The sequence below is a fragment of the Rhincodon typus genome, chromosome 5, assembly GCF_021869965.1.
Source record: "Rhincodon typus isolate 14 chromosome 5, sRhiTyp1.1, whole genome shotgun sequence".
Taxonomy (NCBI): domain Eukaryota; kingdom Metazoa; phylum Chordata; class Chondrichthyes; order Orectolobiformes; family Rhincodontidae; genus Rhincodon; species Rhincodon typus.
Genome location: NC_063336.1, coordinates 17,304,727 through 17,323,298, shown reverse-complemented (window position 1 = coordinate 17,323,298; position 18,572 = coordinate 17,304,727). Strand labels below are relative to the sequence as shown.

General features: G+C 39.3%; 2 protein-coding genes across 5 annotated transcripts in view; one reads left to right on the top strand and one right to left on the bottom strand.

The window, feature by feature from the left end:
- tpcn3 (two pore segment channel 3) overlaps positions 1–14,052 on the top strand; it is a 60,830-nt gene extending 46,778 nt beyond the window's left edge. For all 3 annotated transcript variants that reach the window (XM_048596860.1, XM_048596859.1, XM_020532549.2), the window contains exons 14-19: positions 3,517–3,586; positions 3,665–3,884; positions 7,752–7,842; positions 7,939–8,052; positions 8,132–8,244; positions 13,733–14,052. In XM_048596860.1, the coding sequence (XP_048452817.1) occupies positions 3,517–3,586; positions 3,665–3,884; positions 7,752–7,842; positions 7,939–8,052; positions 8,132–8,244; positions 13,733–13,878 (754 nt within the window). In that variant the 3' untranslated portion in view covers positions 13,879–14,052. The remainder of the gene's footprint in view (positions 1–3,516; positions 3,587–3,664; positions 3,885–7,751; positions 7,843–7,938; positions 8,053–8,131; positions 8,245–13,732) is intronic.
- Positions 14,053–14,056: 4 nt separating this feature from the next.
- The window catches only part of bub1 (BUB1 mitotic checkpoint serine/threonine kinase), a 60,896-nt gene continuing 56,380 nt past the window's right edge, over positions 14,057–18,572 (bottom strand). For both annotated transcript variants that reach the window (XM_048596857.1, XM_048596858.1), the window contains exons 24-25: positions 17,544–17,650; positions 14,057–15,572 (exon numbers count right to left, since the gene is read on the bottom strand). In XM_048596857.1, coding sequence (XP_048452814.1) covers positions 15,371–15,572; positions 17,544–17,650 — 309 coding nt within the window. In that variant the 3' untranslated portion in view covers positions 14,057–15,370. The remainder of the gene's footprint in view (positions 15,573–17,543; positions 17,651–18,572) is intronic.

Below are 18,572 nucleotides of genomic sequence, written 5' to 3'. Positions count from 1 at the left end.
ATCATGCCTCCTAAATTCTCATCCAAATTGTTTATATAAATGACAAATAATAGTCCTCAAACGAATATCTAGCCATACATGGAATCAACCAAATGAACTTTCTCTGGACTGCTTCCAATGCCAATGTATCTTTTCTTCGATAAGGGGAACAAAATTTTTATCAGTATTTCAGGTGTGGCTTGATTAGTGCCTTGTATAATTTTTGCAAGATCTCTCTTTTAAATACTTCAATTCCTTTGAAATATATAAATGGGCGGCATGGTGGCTTAATGGTTAGTACTGCTGCCTCAGAGTGCCAGGGACTTGGGTTCGATTCCACCCTGGGGTGACTGTCTGTTTGGAGTTTGCACGTTCTCCCCATATCTGCGTGGGTTTCCTCCAGGTATTCTAGTTTCCTCGCACAGTCCAAAGATGTGCAGGTCAGGCGGGTTGGCCATGCTAAATTGCCCTGCAATGTCCAGGGATATGTAGGCTAGGTGGATTAGCCAAGGGGAATGCAGGGTTACAGGGATAGGGTAGAGGGCGTGGATCAGAGTAGGATGCTCTTAGGAGGGTTGATGTGAATGGCCTATAGGGATTCTGATTGTCCTGAGACAGGTTGGTAAAGGGTTTGAGTTGTCTTGAGGCTGAGACCAGTTCTTTATGCTTCTGAGCAGAAATGGCATTGTCATCCGCATACTTTGTTTTTATTCATTAACAGGATGAGGACGTTGCTAGCTCGGCAGCATTTATTGTTCATCCCTAATTGACCCGAGGGTAGTTGAGAGTCAGCCCCATTGCTGACAGTCTGGAGTCACATGTAGGTCAGACCAGGTAAAGGTGGCAGTTAACTTCCCTAAAGGACATTAGTAAACCAAATTCTGTTTCTTTTCAGCCACTGTGTAAAAACACTGTTTCCATAAAGGTGAAGGATTGGATCATCAAATCCAGAGAACTCTTGATTGTATAAGGTTTTAAGAAAAAGGAAGTTTATAGTAGTTATGGAAGGCTGAAAACAGCGGTTGCCTTAAAGGAGTATAGAAAATCTAGTGGTTACTTAAAAAAAAATAAATTAGGTGAGTGAAGAGGGGACATGAGTAAATACTGGTGTATAACATTAAGGAAAATCCAAAGGTGCTTTCTAAATGTATTAGGGGTAAGAGAATAGCTAGGTAAAGAGTTGGGCCCACTGGGGACTTAAGTGGCAAGATGTATGTGAAGCCAGAAGACACAGCTGAGTTTTAATTGAGTACTAGGCATCTGAATTCACTGTAAAAGATGTTCCAGGACCACCACTTACAGTTTAAGGGTAGACCATTTAGGACTGAGATGAGGAGAAATTTCCACACACATATAGTGGTGAGCCTGTGGAGTTCTCTACCACAGAAAATGTTTGAAGACAAAACATTGAATGTTTTCTAGAAGATGTTAGACATAGCTCCTGTGCCTAAAAAGAACCTAAAGGGTATGGGGAGTTGATTCTAAGTGGGAATCGGGTACTGAGTAGGGTGATCAGCCATGATTATATTGAATGGTAGAGCAGGCTTGAAGAGCTAAATGGCTTACTCCTGCTGTTTTCTGTTTCCATGTTACTTATTCCTCATTATCTTGTGTTTGTAGAAGATTTTTGTCTCCCTGTTAAGATAACTATCATTTTATTCTCATTTGCAGCTTGGTAGTGTTTAATTTATTCTTGCCCAATGCAATGCATTGAATAAAGCAGCTGTAATTGCACAGTCGACCTGCTTAATGGCAAGTTTGGTTTGTAACATTCTGTCCATTCCTGTACAGATATCCTTTTCACAATGCGATAAATGATTACTGCCAAACCATCTCTGACACTGAAAACTAATAACTACTGCAGAATCTTTCAGTTTAAGTTTTTTTTAAAATTGTTTTTAAAGAACCTTATTGCATAAAAAGGGTTCTAATTAATCTTTCTTCCTCTTTTTATTCTTTTCTGTATCTGACTTATCATTGATTCCACTCACTCTAATTGTAAAGCCCATGTTGTCTTATTTTTCTTCTGTTTCTAACTGTGTGAATTGAAATGAGAAAAAATTGCTTTAAAGCAGAGGATTGCTGAATGGTATGAAAGCAAGAAACCTAACGCTTATTGTAAGCACTATTTAATGCAGTTGCTTGTTCGAGCAGTGGTTTAACTGTGTTTGCAGACGAGCTGGAGCTGAAGAATTGTTTACAGGTGGAGCAAAAAAAAATCAGTTAACGTTTTGAGTCTGGTTCTCGGGAGGGGTCACTGAACCTGAAATGTCAACTTTTTTTTCTTCATAGATGCTGCCAGACCTGCTGAGCTTTTCCAGCATCTCCTGCTTTTGTTCCTGATTTACAGCATCCGCAGTTCTTTCAGTTTTTATTTAGTGTACAGGTGGAGGTTTAGTTGGTACAAGTAGCTGGTTTGTATACTAGTGACCAGTTAGTGATGACAAAGGCCTTCTGTCTGCTAACGAGTGGGATTGCTTCTCTGGTAACTGAACAACTTGGGGCCATGAACAAGATCCAGAGAAGTCTTCAGATCATCACCAGCTCAGGAGCACTTTCTGTTCCCTGTATTAAAAGTTGCTTTAAGTCTGAGGAATCCCAGTTTATCTTTCCTTTGGAAATTGCTGAAAATTGTGACTTTTGAAAAGGTACCTGACTCATCAATTATAAGTGAACCAGCCACGCTGTGCTGCTTGCAAACTAGTGGAAGCATCCGGAGCAGGATAACTGAGCAGCAGCATTCTGATCTGCACAAGAATCTTAGCAACCCTGCAAACAGGAGCCACTTAACTGTATTCCCAGTCTTGCCCTCCATCCATAATAAAACTTTTCTACCTGTGTGTAAGGGGGAATAATAAGGAGGCTAGCGTTTTCACATGCCAACAGTTCATAGTTGTTTACCTGTGGCTAGAGTCTAATTACTTGTAATAAATAGCTATTTTTGTTGAGCACATAAACCTGGTCTATGTTTTTTGACAGCCTTGTTCTAAAATACAGGTAAATTGTGGAATTCTTGTTATATAACTTCATAAGTTCATTCTTCTATGTACTTCAAAAAAAATCTTTAACTTTTGTGACACCTGGGAATAGCAGGGCTTGATTTTTCAGTGCACCATGTGAATGAATTGTGACATAATTTACACTACCTTCTTGGTCCCTGCATCATTCTCAGTTGTTCTGTTTGGTATTTTCCAGCTCTTATCTGTCTCTTCTACTTCTCACTAATGGCTAGCCATTAACAGCAACTTGCTTCACACACCATGCAAAACCTAAACCTACAATGTCAAATCAAAGTTATAAACGACTGCAAACATCAGAAGATGACATTGCCATGTTTCAGAAATTTTGGAATCTTCATCTGCAAAAGCAACTGTTAAAAGTTGAAAAATTGATTTACTTTTTTCCCTCTGTATGATAGTTTTGCAGGGGGTTGAGGTAAACCTCAGGATTTTCCATAGCAGAGGGAAGAATTAAATAAAGTGAGGCCATTATTATTAGGAGAGGTTAGTTCTGAAGTTGTCCTGTTTTCTCTTAAAGGTTCAGGGTTCTGCTGAATACCCTGGTAAATCTTATTCCTACAATGCTGACCTATGCAGGACTTGTTGTGGTAAGTAATTGTGCATTGCGACATTTGGATCTGTAAGCTCGCATTTCAAAATTTTAATTTAAATGCATTTTCTTTTAGGTTGTGTACTACATATTTGCAATAATTGGAATGGAAGCATTCAAAGGCAGAATTCAGTTTTATGGTGCTAACTCCAGTGACCCTGCAGCCAAATACTGTGGGAATCCAGCACTGAAGGGTTCTCAGTTTGCTGCTCTTAAATACTGCAGGAATAACTTCAATAATATTGTTTCAGCCATCATTTTGCTGATTGAACTAACTGTGGTTAATCAATGGCATGATATCCTTTTTTAAAAAAATTAATTACAAGTAATTGTTCTTTCCCCTATGGAATTGTACAACTCATTGCTGGGCCATTTGTTTCATATTTGATGAGGTCACTGAGAAGCATTTAGCAAGGCGTCTCGACACCATTTTAATTTAATACTACTTTTGTGTGCATTGGGAAATGACATCATTTTAAGAGAGTAGGGAAATGATTAAAACTAGCTTCAACTTATGCTGGTGCAAAACATTCTTCTAAAGACTTATCTATATCTTCCAACTTTTCCATTGTAAGACTGAATTAATATGGGGCTTTTAAAAAATGTTTCATGCAGTTTTTAAAAAATGAAAAGCTTAAATTTACTCTCTGAAGAGATGAGCTGCCTTTCTCCTGGAGAAATAGACGTGATAATTCCATCAGTCCTTTGGAACTATGCACACACACAATTGGGAAAAGGCAAGTTTAAAACCATGACAAAGGCTTGCAATCTTGTTTGAGTGCTTTTTAATATAATTGTGGTAGATATCTCACAGGCTTGGCTTATGAAACTTTATTTTTTTCAGAATTTGTCTGGAACATCTGTTAAGGCAATGTTGCGTTGTTCAATAGACAGCTGATAGGTTTCCTTTATGTATTAAAACAAGATTAGATTCTTCTAGCTTGATGGCATTAATAAGGAAGCTGGAAGTTCCAAGGAAACCCGGGGTAGCATTGTGAGGGCTTCTATGAAGTGGACAGTGGCATGGGGTTACATATTTCAGGAAACAATAGTTGTTGAATAAAGCAGAAGAGACACATTCTGTATAGTAGGCTGAAAGCACTAAGGAATAAAATGCTTATCCTAAGCTCTGCTCAAACATATGTTATGAATGAACATTTGTACCTTCCACAGCCAGAGATTCCAAATATTTAAGGATGTAATATTTTTGCATGTAATGTCCCTATTGTGGGAAAGTAAATTGATAAAAGGGGATGGATGTGTTGAAACAAGATTAATTTGGGAAAATGGAATTTTCTAGTAAGTAAAGATTTCATTCTTTAAGAAAGAAGTGCAACTATGATGAATATACCAGCAGTAATGGAGGTTTTGGGGAGTCAGTTGTAAAATGAATGCTTGTCTGAATGGAGAGGTGGGCAACAAAAATGTAGCCAAGTCAAGCTTCATTTTAGGGAAGATGTGATGTTATTGGAGAGAGTGCAGAAAGAATGATTCCATGGATGAAGAATTCCAGTTTTGCAAAATATATTGGAGAAGCTAAAATCATTTTCCATGGAGAATAGAAGACCGAGAGGAGGTCCAAAGATGTCGAGGTTAGGTGGATTGGCCATGGGAAATGAAGAGTTAAAGGGATAAGGTGGGGGGTGGGGTGCGAGTATGGGTGGGATGCTCTTCAGGGGTCACTGTGGACTTGATGGGCCGAATAGCCTGCTCCCACACTGTAGGGATTCTATGATTCTAACCCTGTACACCATTGGTAATGTGAAATCTTTCAATCTGTACCTTAAACTTAAAGACTGAGCTTCCACACACCTCTGTGGCAGAGAATTCCAAAGGTGCACAACCCTCTGAGTCCTTATTAGGACCTACGTGGTAACTCCATTTTTAAAATTGTTCTGCCTTGTTCTAAACTCCCCAACCAGGGGAAAAATCTGACCCGCATCTACTGTCTTTTTCCTTTTTTAAGTATTTTGGAAGTTTCTACAAGATCACCCCTTGTTCTTCAAAACTGTAAAGAATATAGGCTTAGTTTGCCCAAACGGTCTTCACGTTACGCTCCTGCCATCCGGGGACAAGCCTGCTGAACTCTTGTTGTGCTCCCTGTGTGGGAATGCCTTTCCTGAGAAAAGGAGAGCCTGTTAGTGAGGCTCTCTCCACCTGTGCTTTTAGAAATATTCACTGCTGCCTCCACTCTCTGGGGAAGAGAGTTCTGAAGACTCACTATACTCTTGAGAGGGGGGGGAAAAGCCCTTCTCATTTCTGACTTAAATGGAAGACCCTTAGTTTTTAAACTCTATTCTCTTCCACAGAATCTCTCAGTTCTTGAGGTGCAAAAGAAGGCCATTTGGCCCATCATGCCTGCACCAGCTCTTCAAACAAGCCTCATTTCTATATGCCAATCTCGTCCTATCTCACCCATACCCTCTCTCACTATTTCTATCCCAATAACCATCCAATGCCCTCTTGAATGCCTCAACATTACCTATGTCCACCACATTTCCAGGCTATGCGTTCCATACCCTAACCACTGTGTGAAGAAGTTTTTTTTTTTCCTCACGTCACCCTTGCTTCTTTTACACAAGATTTTAAATATATACTGTCTTGTTCCTGTGCCTCACTCCCTTTTGACAGGGAGCAGCTTCCCCCATCTACAGTATACAGTGAGCTCATGATTTTGAAAATCTCCAAATCTCTTGGCTGCCTTCTCTCCAAAGGGAACAGTCCCAACTTCGTTAATCTATTCTCGTGACTTGAGTTTCTCAATCCTGGACCTGTTCTTCTCAATCACATCTGCACTCAGTCCAATGCATTCACATCTAATGTGGCACCCATCAATACTCCAGCTAACAAATGTACAAGTTCAAAATCACTGCCTTTCTCTTGTACCCTATGGCCCTATTTGTAAAACTAAGAACACTGTCTGCCTTATCAACTGCCACTTTCAATGATCTGTGCACATTTACACCCATGCCAATTGGCTCCTGCATTCACTATACTTTCCTATAATTCCCTTCTATGAATGGCTTCCTGTAACATAGTGCCATGATTGGTTTGCTCATCCACCCTGTAGCCACTTTTTTTGTTTGCGTAGACGGGCTTCAGAAATTCAAACCTGGACAATTGCAAAGACCGGGGCACCTTCACTTCTGCTTTTATCTGCCTCACTCACAAACGTGTCCTGTCTCTGACCATTGGTCAAATCGGAAGACCAGTTCTAAGGAGTGCAGCCACCTCCTGGAATTAAATGTCCACGTAACTATCTCCTTCCCTCATCCATCAGCTCAATGACTCTGACCTGAAGCTCCTCAAACTCTGGCTGCAAACGTATTTTCTTTGATTCAAACTAACGCCTGGGATCCCCCATATCCTACAGCCGTGACACATCATCATCTTCCTCTGCTATCTTTATTATGTCCCCCTGTGATCAGTCCACAAACTGGTCCTGGGTCCTATTAAATGAAGTGCTGTTTTCTCCCTGCTGCTAAGTGGCTATCCCTGTTCTGTTTCATCTTTTAAAATGGAATGGTTGCTTCCCCTTTGCAGTTCACTAAGCTGCTGTCCCACTGGCTCTTCCAACATTTTTTAATTTAAAAAAAAAAAATTGTTTCACACAGTGAGTGGTTTTGGTCTACAATACACTACCTAAAAGTCTGGTGAAGGCAAATTCAGTAGAGCTGTTCAAAAGGGAATCACTGTTCTTTGAAAAGTACACAGGGTTATGAGAGCAGGTAGGAAAGCGGACATCCGTGACAATGCTCCTTTGGGAAACCGATGCAGACATGATGGGCTGAGTGGCCTCCTTCCGCACTGTGATGACTGTGTGGGGCTGGTGCCAAGCAAAGCAGACTAGTTGAGGGCAATCTGGTTAAATATCTTCATAATATTAACAGGAAAAGACAGGGCAGATAAAAATAAACAGCTTTACTGGTTGTAGATTATAGAACTAAAGAGGGATAGTCTAAAGGGGGGCAGATCATTCAAGAGAGATGTTAGGAAGTATTTATACATGCAGAGTGTTGTAGAACTCTAGTGGATAATAGCATAAATAATTTGAAGTAAGTGTTCAGCATTTTGAGTTTAGTCATAGTACTTTTTACAATAGTTAGGACTTTCTTTTCTTCTTTTACTTTTGCGGTTTTTTTTTTATTCCTTAACAACAATACTTATTGCAGCTGGATTTGTGAAAGTAACTCACTTAACTGCAAGGATCTTCTTTGTCATCTTTCACATAATGGTTGTTATTATACTAATAAAGTAAGTCCAATTTATTGTGTTTTGGGATTATTCAAGTATACCTTGGTGAGTTAACATGAATGTGATGTTTTTTTTTCCCTCCTCTTCTTTCGAAAGCATCTTTATAGCATTTGTATTGGAAGCATTTTTTGTGGAACATTCATTGGCCAGAAGTGCTGTAGAAACTGCTGTTGAGAAGAAAATTCAGGAGCTTGGAATGGGAGATTGTGTGTAAGTAAAGCAGGGGTGAGTATGTTGCTCAAAAGTTGGATGTGTTACCAATCCTTTTTAACCTGCATATTTAATTTAGGGACCACTCCACTGGAAATCTAGTTGAAGTCATGGAGACAAATGAAAATGATCTTGGCAATACTGATGATTCAGACTTGAAATCCAAACTGAGATTTAAAATAGCTTCAATTAGTAAGTATATATAATGTTTGCCTTTCATACTAAACCAGGTTCTTGTATGACCTTCTGACTGAATATTTCATCCAGCCTCCCCGTTTCAACCACCATCCTTTTTTATTGTCTTATGAGAAAACAAATCATTATTATATTTGCTGCGAAAATCTAGTAATACCATAGACATACATACAACAGATCTCGTTAGACTTTGTATACAACTAGACTGTAAAACTGGTAGCATTTTAAACTTGTTTCATTGAATGTACGGTACATAAACTACATGTGGTGGCTGAGCTCATTGTTGATGGATTGTGCTTTGGAGAATTGGATATAGCTGATTTTTTTTTTTGTTCCAAAGTTGGGGAGGTGGGAAATAAACGGTTTGCTTCTAGCAAAGCATATTAAATAAATATTTACAATTTTTATTCTATGTAATTGCAAGAACATGCATCCCATTTAAAAGTATCCCATTTAATTTATTTTTCCTTTAGAGATGATGGGAATTTGCATGTTACAGCAAGTGCGATTGACTTCATGAGCCAGGAACACACTCGAGGATTATGACAACATATGCTTTTTTTGGGTGCCTTTAAAGGCTGTGGTGGTGTTAAATCAAATTTAATAGAATTGTGATTCCAGATGCTAATGTATACAATTTTATTATTTTTTGATTGGACTTATGAATTTTAATATAACTATACCTTTAATCTGAAAACTAATAGAACTAAAAGGTTTGGTGCAAAGTCTGAATTCGTACGGATGAGAGAAAATGGGACTTGCTTTTACAGTTTGTAAAATGATTGATTTTTTTTTTATTCCTCTGGTAACTACAGGCAAGTTAACTTAACATCTGTCAAAGGGAAAATGTTAGCTACTATATCAAGCAGGGCATGTTGATGAATTCAAGATAATCAGAGTCAGCATGGCTTTATGAAAGGGATATCATATTTGACTAATGTTTTGAAGTTCTTTTGAGGAGGTGACTCATTCTGTGGATAAAGGGGAACAGCTGGATATATGGGATACTAAGGTTTCCCGAAGGAGTGCTACAGGGATTGGTGCTGGCCTCAACTATTTAAAATTTATTTAAATGATCTGGATGAAAGCACAGATGTTGTCATAAAGATAGGTAGGAAAGTATTTTGTGGAGAAGATAGAAGGTGGTTACAAAAATATAGATAGGCTGAGTGGACAAAGATCTGTTAAATAGTGTGGGGAAAATATGAAGTTGTCTGTTATGGCAGGAAGAATAAAAGAAGCATTACAAGCATGTATATAATGAGAGATTTCAGGATTCTAAGATGCAGAGGGATTGGGTGTCCTGTTATGAATTGCAACAGATTAGTATGCATGTACAGCAAGTAATTAGCCAAGCTCATAAAATGTTGTCATCAATTATAATGGGACTGGAATTCAACAGGAGGGAGGCTGTACTTCAGTTATACATGTAGAAACAGGAGTAGGCCATTCAGCCCCTGGAGCCTGCTCCACCATCCAATAAGATGGTTGACTTGTGGCCTAACTCCTCATGCCTGTTGTGGGCCCATATCCCTCGATCGCCAAACTTTTTAAAAAAAAAAAAAAAAAAAAATTGTCCATCTCAAATCTAAATTTTAACAATGGAATTAACATCAACCACCATTTGAGGAAGAGTTGCAAACCTCCAAAACTCTTTGTATGTTAGAAATATTTTCTAACATCTCTCCTGAATGGTGTGCCCCTAATTCTTAGATTATGACCCCTGGTTCTAGAATCTTCAACCAGTGGAAATATTTTATCTCTTTCGATCCTGTTTTTCTCTGTTAGTGTCCTGAAGACCGCTCTTAGATCACCTCTTAACCTTGAAAATTCTAGAGAATAAAGGCCTAATTTGTCTAATCTCTCCTTGTAACCTAACTCTGACGACCAGGTATCATCCTTGTAAACTTGCTGTGAACTCCCTCAAGGGCCAAAACATCCTTACTAAGGTGTGATGCCTAGATTTGCTCTCAGTACTTTCTAAATGGGGTCTAGGTATGATTTTATATAACTTCAGCATAACGTCAGCATCCCTATACTCCACCTTCTTTAGATACAAAGGTCAGTATTCCATTAGCCGCCTTGACTAATTTCTACATCTGTAGTATTTTAAAGAGCTATGCACCTGAACCCCAAAATCTGGTCAGACATCCACTATATTCAACTATATGCATTTGTAAGAAAAAAAAATTCCCTGCTCTATACTTTTTCAGTCCAAAATGGATAAACTCTCACTTGCTTATTAAAATCCACCTGCTGCATATTTGCCTATTCACCTGACGTATCAATATCCTGTTTTTAATATTATGCTGTCAACTATACTGTCTACAATGCTTCCCAATTTTGTCGTCCGTAAATTTGGACATTTGGCTTTTCTTTCCATTATTCAAGTTGATTATGAATAATTGAAGCCCGACCACAGATCCCTATGGGACACCACTAATCACATCCTGCCAACTTGAATACTTATCCATTATGCTAACTCTCTTTCCTGGCAATCAACCAATTTCCTTTTGAGTCAGTAATTTGCCCTCAATTCCACGGGCTTTCATATTAGCTAACAGTTTCTAGTCTAGATTTTTACAGAGCATTGGTTGAGACCATATCTAGAGTACTGTGCACAGTATTGGTCACCTTGTTTAATGAGAGAAGTAAATGCTTTGGAGGCAATTCAGAGAAGGTTTAGAAGACACCTGGAATGAGTGGGTTATCTTAATAGGAAAGGTTGGACAGGTTAGGTTGTATTTACTGGCTTTTAGAAGAGTAAAAAGTGACTTAATGGAAACGTGACATCCCCCACATTGAGCAGTCTTGACGGGTGGATTTGGAGGAGGCAATGTTGTTTTCTTGTAAGAGGGAAACTACACTAAAGGTCAGTGTTTAAAAACTGGGGGTCACCAGTTCAAGAGACAGATGAGGTAACATGTTTTTCTAAAAGTTCATGAATCTTTGGAACTCTGCTTCCATCACCTTTTCAGGAAGAGTCCTTGAATATTCTTGAGGTATAGATAGATGGAATCTTAAAGGGTTGAAAGGTTATCAGGGGTAGGCGGAATGATCGAGCAGGCTCAAGGGACTGAATGGTCTAGTCCTGTTTTGTTTATTTGTAGATACACCTTGCAGATGTCTTTATAACATGTAAATTTGGCAGCCATAGCCATACAGCATAAAAACAGATTCTTTTCATCCAACTCATCCATGCTGACCAAGTTTCCCAAACTGAACTAGTCCCATTTCCCCACGTTTGGCTCATCCCTCTTAAACTTTTCCTCTTTAATGTACCTGTCCAAATGTCTTTTTAAATGTGATAACTGTACCAACACTTTGGCAGTTCATAACACATACAAACCACCCTCTGAAAAAGTTGCCCCTCTGGTCCCTTTTAAATCTTTCCCCTCTCACCTTAAACCAATGCCCTCCTAGTTTTGGACGACTCCTAGGAAAAATACCTTGGCTATTCTCACCCTATCCGTGCCCCTCATGATTTTATAAACCTCTATAAAGTCACTGCCTCAGCCTCCTACACTCCAGGGAAATATGTCCCAGCTTATCCAGCCTCTCCCTTTAACTCAAACCCTCCAAGTCATACAACCCTGTGGGAGGAAAAAGAATTTCCTCACCTCAGTTCTGAAAAGGTGAGCCTGGATTTTAAAACAGAACCCCACCCCGGTCTGGACTGACCCATGAGAGGAAATATCCTTGTCAAGACTATTTACGATCTTTCACTCTTCTAAACCCCAGTAGAAACAAGCCCAGTCTGTCCGACCATTCCTCCTAGGCAACACGCTAATTCCAACTATCAATCCAGTAACCTCTCATTGAACCACCTCCAACACATTTGCATCCTTTATCTATGTTCAGTTCCTCTCATGATTAAAGGACAGCTAGTTGCTGATTGGCTGAGGCATTGTTGGGTAAAGCACAATCAGGATAGACTTGCTGACCAATCAGTGCCCTTTTCTCCTGAAGTTTGGCTCTCATGCATTTGTCCTGATAAATGCAAGAGATGCTTTGAAGGCTCGCCCTCCTCTTTTCAGCAGTACTTATGGTTTAGTGCTGCCAATGACCGCTAAGAACCATTCTGTGAGTTTCAACACAAGCACCTTAAGGCAGATCACCTGATGCCCGGCCCATACCCAAAATGCCTATCATTCAATTGCTTGACCTTAAGTCTTCCAAAACCATTTCTCCACCCTGACCCTTATGGCTAGTGGTCACCAGTAGAGCAGAGGAAATGTTTCAGGGATATCTTCAAAGCTTCAATGGAAATAATACCCCATCAACTCATGACAATCCCTTGTCTAAGATCATCTAAAATGGAGAAGTATCCAATAAGCAGTCAAGTTTTGTCCACCTAGGCCTAGATAGAGGCCAATTGCAAGCAGGAGGAGCTTATATAAACTTAAGTTTCCACACACCTGCTTCAGCAAATACCATCTACGATACCCATAGCTTAGTCTGCAGATCCAATACTAGATTACTTGGTTACCTCATGACCCACATAAGAGTGGAAGAAATACATCCTCACTACCCAGGGACTGCCTAAGGAGACTATAATGACAGCAATTACCATTTCCCTACAGATGTAACTTAACAAAATTCCTGTCTTTGAACTTAAAACATTCTAAATAGTACTGTCTCTCTAATGCCACTTTTAAGATGTAATTGGTATGTCTGAGCTTTGAGCTCTGTGCAAATGGAACATTTTGACCAATTTGCAGCTGCATTAAATTTTAGGTTAAAAACCTTGTAGAAATGTTCTTGAATTATACTGGATTAAGAAAGTATATTCTTAACAGTTAACTGGATTAAGTTAACTGTTGTTATTTTACAAATTAGTGTGCAAAAATTTCATTTTTTTGTAGTTGCCAGAATCTGCAGTAATCATTTATACATTGCAGCTATCTGCAACAACAGTTTATACTATTATGCAGTAAGGTAATAGCAAATCAACAGAACCTGATGTAGGGATAGTGTTTTGTATGTTTCACTGAGCATGACATTACTTGCAAGCAATGTTTTAAATCACTTTATTTGTCTTTTATTTATCAATATGCACCGGAGTGTGATCAAAACTAAATCAAGACAAAAGTAATTTTAACTACCTTCTGCTTGTCAGTTCGTTCTTTTCCAAAGCTTTGACTCCCTTTAAAAATACAACTCCGGAAGTATCAATTTCTCCCAAATAACTCATGAAAGTAGCCTTTATCCACACTAATGCTGTTTCTGAAACCTTGAGAATAGACAAGGTTGCAAAAACATTTTGATGCACATGATATGGCTTATTTTATTCCCAGAACTTTGCATAATTTTCCCCTTGATTATTCAGATTGGGAGTGAAAATAAGGACTTTAGTTGTAAATGCCATGTTAGATCTTTATGTCTTTACATTTTCTTCAGTTTTAGTAGGTTTTGTGGAGGTCATTGCTATTAAAGGGTTTTTCTAATTACTAAATGATAAACACTTGGTTTTTTTTCTTTGTAGGATACAAGACTGTTGATGCTTTGCTGCAACATATGTTTGAGGAGGAGCTAAAACCAGAAGACGAAATACCAACTCTCGAAGAGATTGATAATCTTTCACCAGATGATTATCTGCCTAAGCAACCCACTTTTGATAGTATAGCATAACTTGCAAAAGGCTATCTTTCAAAATGAAAAATGTACGTTACTTCCACTTTAATATATATTCTCTACTGAAACCTGTAGTATAGGACTTGAGGGATTATTCTGCTATTTTTGAGCAGTATGTACTTTAACATTGAAGACAATTGTGGATTCAAATGAATTCTTGCACTAAAACGATCAATGATCTTCATTAGTTTTATTTTTCTGTGGAACCCTTTGTTAAATACACTGACAGTAATAACATGATCATGTGATATGTTAATAGGAAGTCAGTAGCTGGATTTCCATGTAGGAGGGCTGATATCCTGCAAAGAAAATGTTACAATTTCCATCATTCAACTGGGGTGTATCCAAACTGTTCTTAAATGATAAACTATTGAGTACTTGACTTTTAAATTAACCCTACCAATGTTACAGGCTGGGTCTACATGATCATATCATTTTAACCCCTTTTGCTCCTGCACACAAGTTATTTCAACTTCTAAATTATGCTAAAAACACATCTACAAGTCATGCATAGTCACAGGAAGTTATGTAATGTAGTACCATCCACAACTGAGGAGTTGGTCCTTTTAAATTTATGAAATGTATCAACTTAATATGAAAAATCCAAGTTCTATGTGAGAGGGTGGTTCTGCATGGTGGGGGGGGAACAACATCCAATAAGGATTTCTGGTCAACCCACAATGATACTTGCGGTTAGAAGGAAATAGTCGTGTTTAGTCTGGGCTCTTATGGTAGAAGATCCTGAAAGATCACCTTAGCTATGATTCCAAAGAATCCAGCCTCAACAATTTAATTCATAAAGAATCCCTGACTTCAATATTTAAAGTGTAAATTGGTAGACATTCTATATTGCAATACAGTTCAAGATAAATCACAATCATCTTACACTGCTCCTATGACCAGAAATTACATCCCATACAAGGTTATAATGCAATCAATGTCTGAAACTTCTCCAGAAGTGCTGTGGGATACATCACATATTAACTGAACAAGTGTTCCGATGCAGCATTCAATTTCTTAAAATGTGAAACAACTATTTATAGTTTAAAAAGATCCAATTAAACCATTTTACTTTCCATACATTTTTAAAATAAACTCTGCATTCTCTTTAACAGGCACAAGTTTTGACAGAAAAAAACTAACCATAAATTTAAATGACTGCTATTAAAGTGGCATATTTATAAAAACTCAAGGCTGAGTCTTTCCACAACATGTAGATTGTAAGCCAGAAAATCTCTCAAGAACAACTGTTAAATTCCATCCTCTTATTGACAGATTGGAAAATAAGAAAGCAAGGCTTGGGCTATGCTTGCTGGAAAGAGCAACAGCACAATCCTACGCTTTAAAGATTTTTGCCATCAATTTCTGTTATATAATCTAAATTCCACTATTGAACACTTACATTGAAATAACAGCAATATTTAGGGCACACAAGAATGAAGTACGAAACTCTCAATTTACAATCTACGTTTATAGACAGCCACTTCATTTACATTCTTTTTTGTGAAGGTTTATTTTCAAGTAAAAGCACCAGTAACCGCTGCCGAAGTGGTTTCAGTTTCTTTGTATAGTGCTCTTTAAAGAGTGACACTAGCTTTTCCCGTAGGTCACAGAGTGATGGCAGTGTCTGGCAGCTGGGAACATATAACAAGGTATTGAAAAAATGATTCCATACATCTGCATGATGACCTCTGAAACAAAAAAAAAATTTAATTGTATCTCTGTTTGGCAACGTAGCCATAGTTCAATGTGGCAGTTGTTTAGTATGACAAGAACAAAGAATTACAGCACAGGAACAGGCCCTTCGGCCCTCCAAGCCTGTGCCGATCCAGATCCCCTATCTAAACCTGTCGCCTATTTTCCAAGGATCTGTATCCCTCTACTCCCTGCCCATTCATGTATCTGTCTAGATACATCTTAAATGATGCTATCGTGCCTGCCTCTACCACCTCCGCTGGCAACGTGTTCCAGGCACCCACCACCCTCTGCGTAAAGAACTTTCCACGCATATCTCCCTTAAACTTTTCCCGTCACCTTGAAATTGTGACCCCCAGTAATTGAGTCCCCCACTCTGGGGGGGAAAAAGCTTCTTGCTATCCACCCTGTCTATACCCTCATGATTTGTAGACCGTAATCAGGTCCACCCTCAACCTCCGGCTTTATAAAGTAAATAATCCTAATCTACTCAACCTCTCTCCATAGCTAGCGCCCTCCATACCAGGCAACATTCTAGTGAACCTCCTCTGCACCCTCTCCAAAGCATCCACATCCTTTTGGTAATGTGGTGACCAGAACTATACGCAGTATTCCAAATAATCAAACATCTATCCCTAACCTCAACATCTGTCATATCCCTCTCCTCAGTGAATACCAATGCAAAGTACTCATTAAGAATCTCACTCATTTTCTCCGACTCCTCGCATAACTTCCCTCCTTTGTCCTTGAGTGGGCCAACCCTTTCTCTTGTTACCTTCTTGCTCCTTATGTATGAATAAAATGCTTTGGGATTTTCCTTAACCCTGTTTGCTAAAGATATTTCATGACCCCTTTTAGCCCTCTTAATTCCTCGTTTCAGATTGGTCCTACTTTCCCGATATTCTTCCAAAGCTTCGTCTGTTTTCAGTCGCCTAGACCTTAATGTATGCTTCCTTTTCCTCTTTGCTAGTCTCACAATTTCACCTGTCATCCATGGTTCCCTAATCTTGCCCTTTGTATCCCTCCTTTTCACAGGGACATGTCTGTCCTGCACTCTAATCAACCTCTCTTTAAAAGCCTCCCACATATCAAATGTGGATTTACCCTCAAACAGCTGCTCCTAATCCACTTTGCTATAGTTGGCCTTCCCCCAATTCAGCACCCTTCCTTCAGGACCACTCTCATCTTTGTCCATCAGTATTCTAAAACTTACGGAATTGTGATTGCTATTCCAAAAGTAATCCCCGACTGAAACTTCAACCACCTGGCCGGGCTCATTCCCCAACACCAGGTTCAGTATGGCCCCTTCCCGAGTTGGACTATTTACCTACTGCTCTAGAAAACCCACCTGGATGCTCCTTACAAATTCTGCTCCATCTAAACCCCTAACACTAAGTGAATGCCAGTCAATGTTGGGAAAGTTAAAATCTCCCATCACCACCACCCTGTTGCTCCTACATCTTTCCATAATCTGTCTACATATTTGTGCCTCTATCTCACGCTCGCTGTTGGGAGGCCTGTTGTACAGCCCCAACATTGTTACCGTACCCTTCCTATTTCTGAACTCTGCCCATATTGCCTCACTGCTCGAGTCCTCCATAGTGCTTTCCTTCAGCACAGCTGTGATATCCTCTTTGACCAGTAATGCAACTCCTCCACCCCTTTTACCTCCCTCTCTATCCCACCTGAAGCATCTATATCCTGGGATATTTAGTTGCCGATCTTGCCCTTCCCTCAACCAAGTCTCAGTAATAGCAATAACGTCATGCTCCCAGGTACTAATCCAAGCCCTAAGTTCATCTACCTTACCTACTACACTTCTTGCATTAAAACAAATGCACCTCAGACCACCTGGCCCTTTGCGTTCATCATCTGCTCTCTGCCTACTCTTCCCCTTAGTCACACTGACTTCATTATCTATTCCACTTTATAGACAATTCCAGATATACTGGGGATATAAAACTGACCTTTGAAAAGTTGCATTGACTTTCCAGATACCCTGTTCTTTCTTCAATTTCAGATAAGTGCCAAAGAGAAGGCAGTGAATTGTGGCAGCAATTCCAAAGTAGTCTGTCTAAAGCCACACAAAAATAAGCATTAGCTGAAAAGTAATATTTTAAAGGGAATTATTCAAAGTATTGTTTAATTTCACTTGAGCAAGTAGATTTCTCAAGTTATTCATTACAAAAGAATAGAGCATTTGAAAGGACATGTTTTTTAAGTCATCCTTAGAACAAGTGTCACTGGCAAGATCAGTCAGCAGTTATTGTATATTTCTAACAGCTTTTGACAAGATGAGCAGATCTGCCAACTGTTCACAAGGTATACATGTTCGCCGACCATGCTGTTAGGGAGTTTTAGGATTCTGATGATACCTGGTTTGGAGGTAGATATAACCATGCATCTGCACCTGTTACCCTTTCAGGTGGTTTTGCTTGGAGGCCCTGTCAATGCAGGATGGTGGTGGATGTGGTGCCGGTTAAGTGGGTTTTTCCTGGATGGTGTCAAGCTTTGAATGTTGTTGGAGTTGCACTCATCCAGGCAAGTTGAGAATATTCCATCACACTCCTGACTTGTGCCTCATAATTGTAAAGGCTTTGTAGACTCAGGAGTTTTATATGTGGCAGAATTCTTGTAACCATGGTATTATGGCTGGTAACCCCAGGATATTGACACTAGGGGATTCAGCAATTGAACATCAGAATGATTAGGTTTTGTCTCATGAAAAATATTAATTGCCTGGTACTTATCACCCAAGCCTTAATGTCTGGGTCTTGCAGCGTGCAATCAGTGGATTACTTCAGTATGTGTAACAAAGCAGGGCATAGTATAGAGATAGTAGGAACTGCAGATGCTGGAGAATCTGAGATAACAAGGTGTAGAGCTGGATGAACACAGTAGGCCAAGCAGCATCAGAGGAGCAGGAAGGCTGATGTTTTGAGCCTAGACCCTTCAGAAATGGGGGAGGAGAAGGGGGTTCTGAAATAAATAGGGAG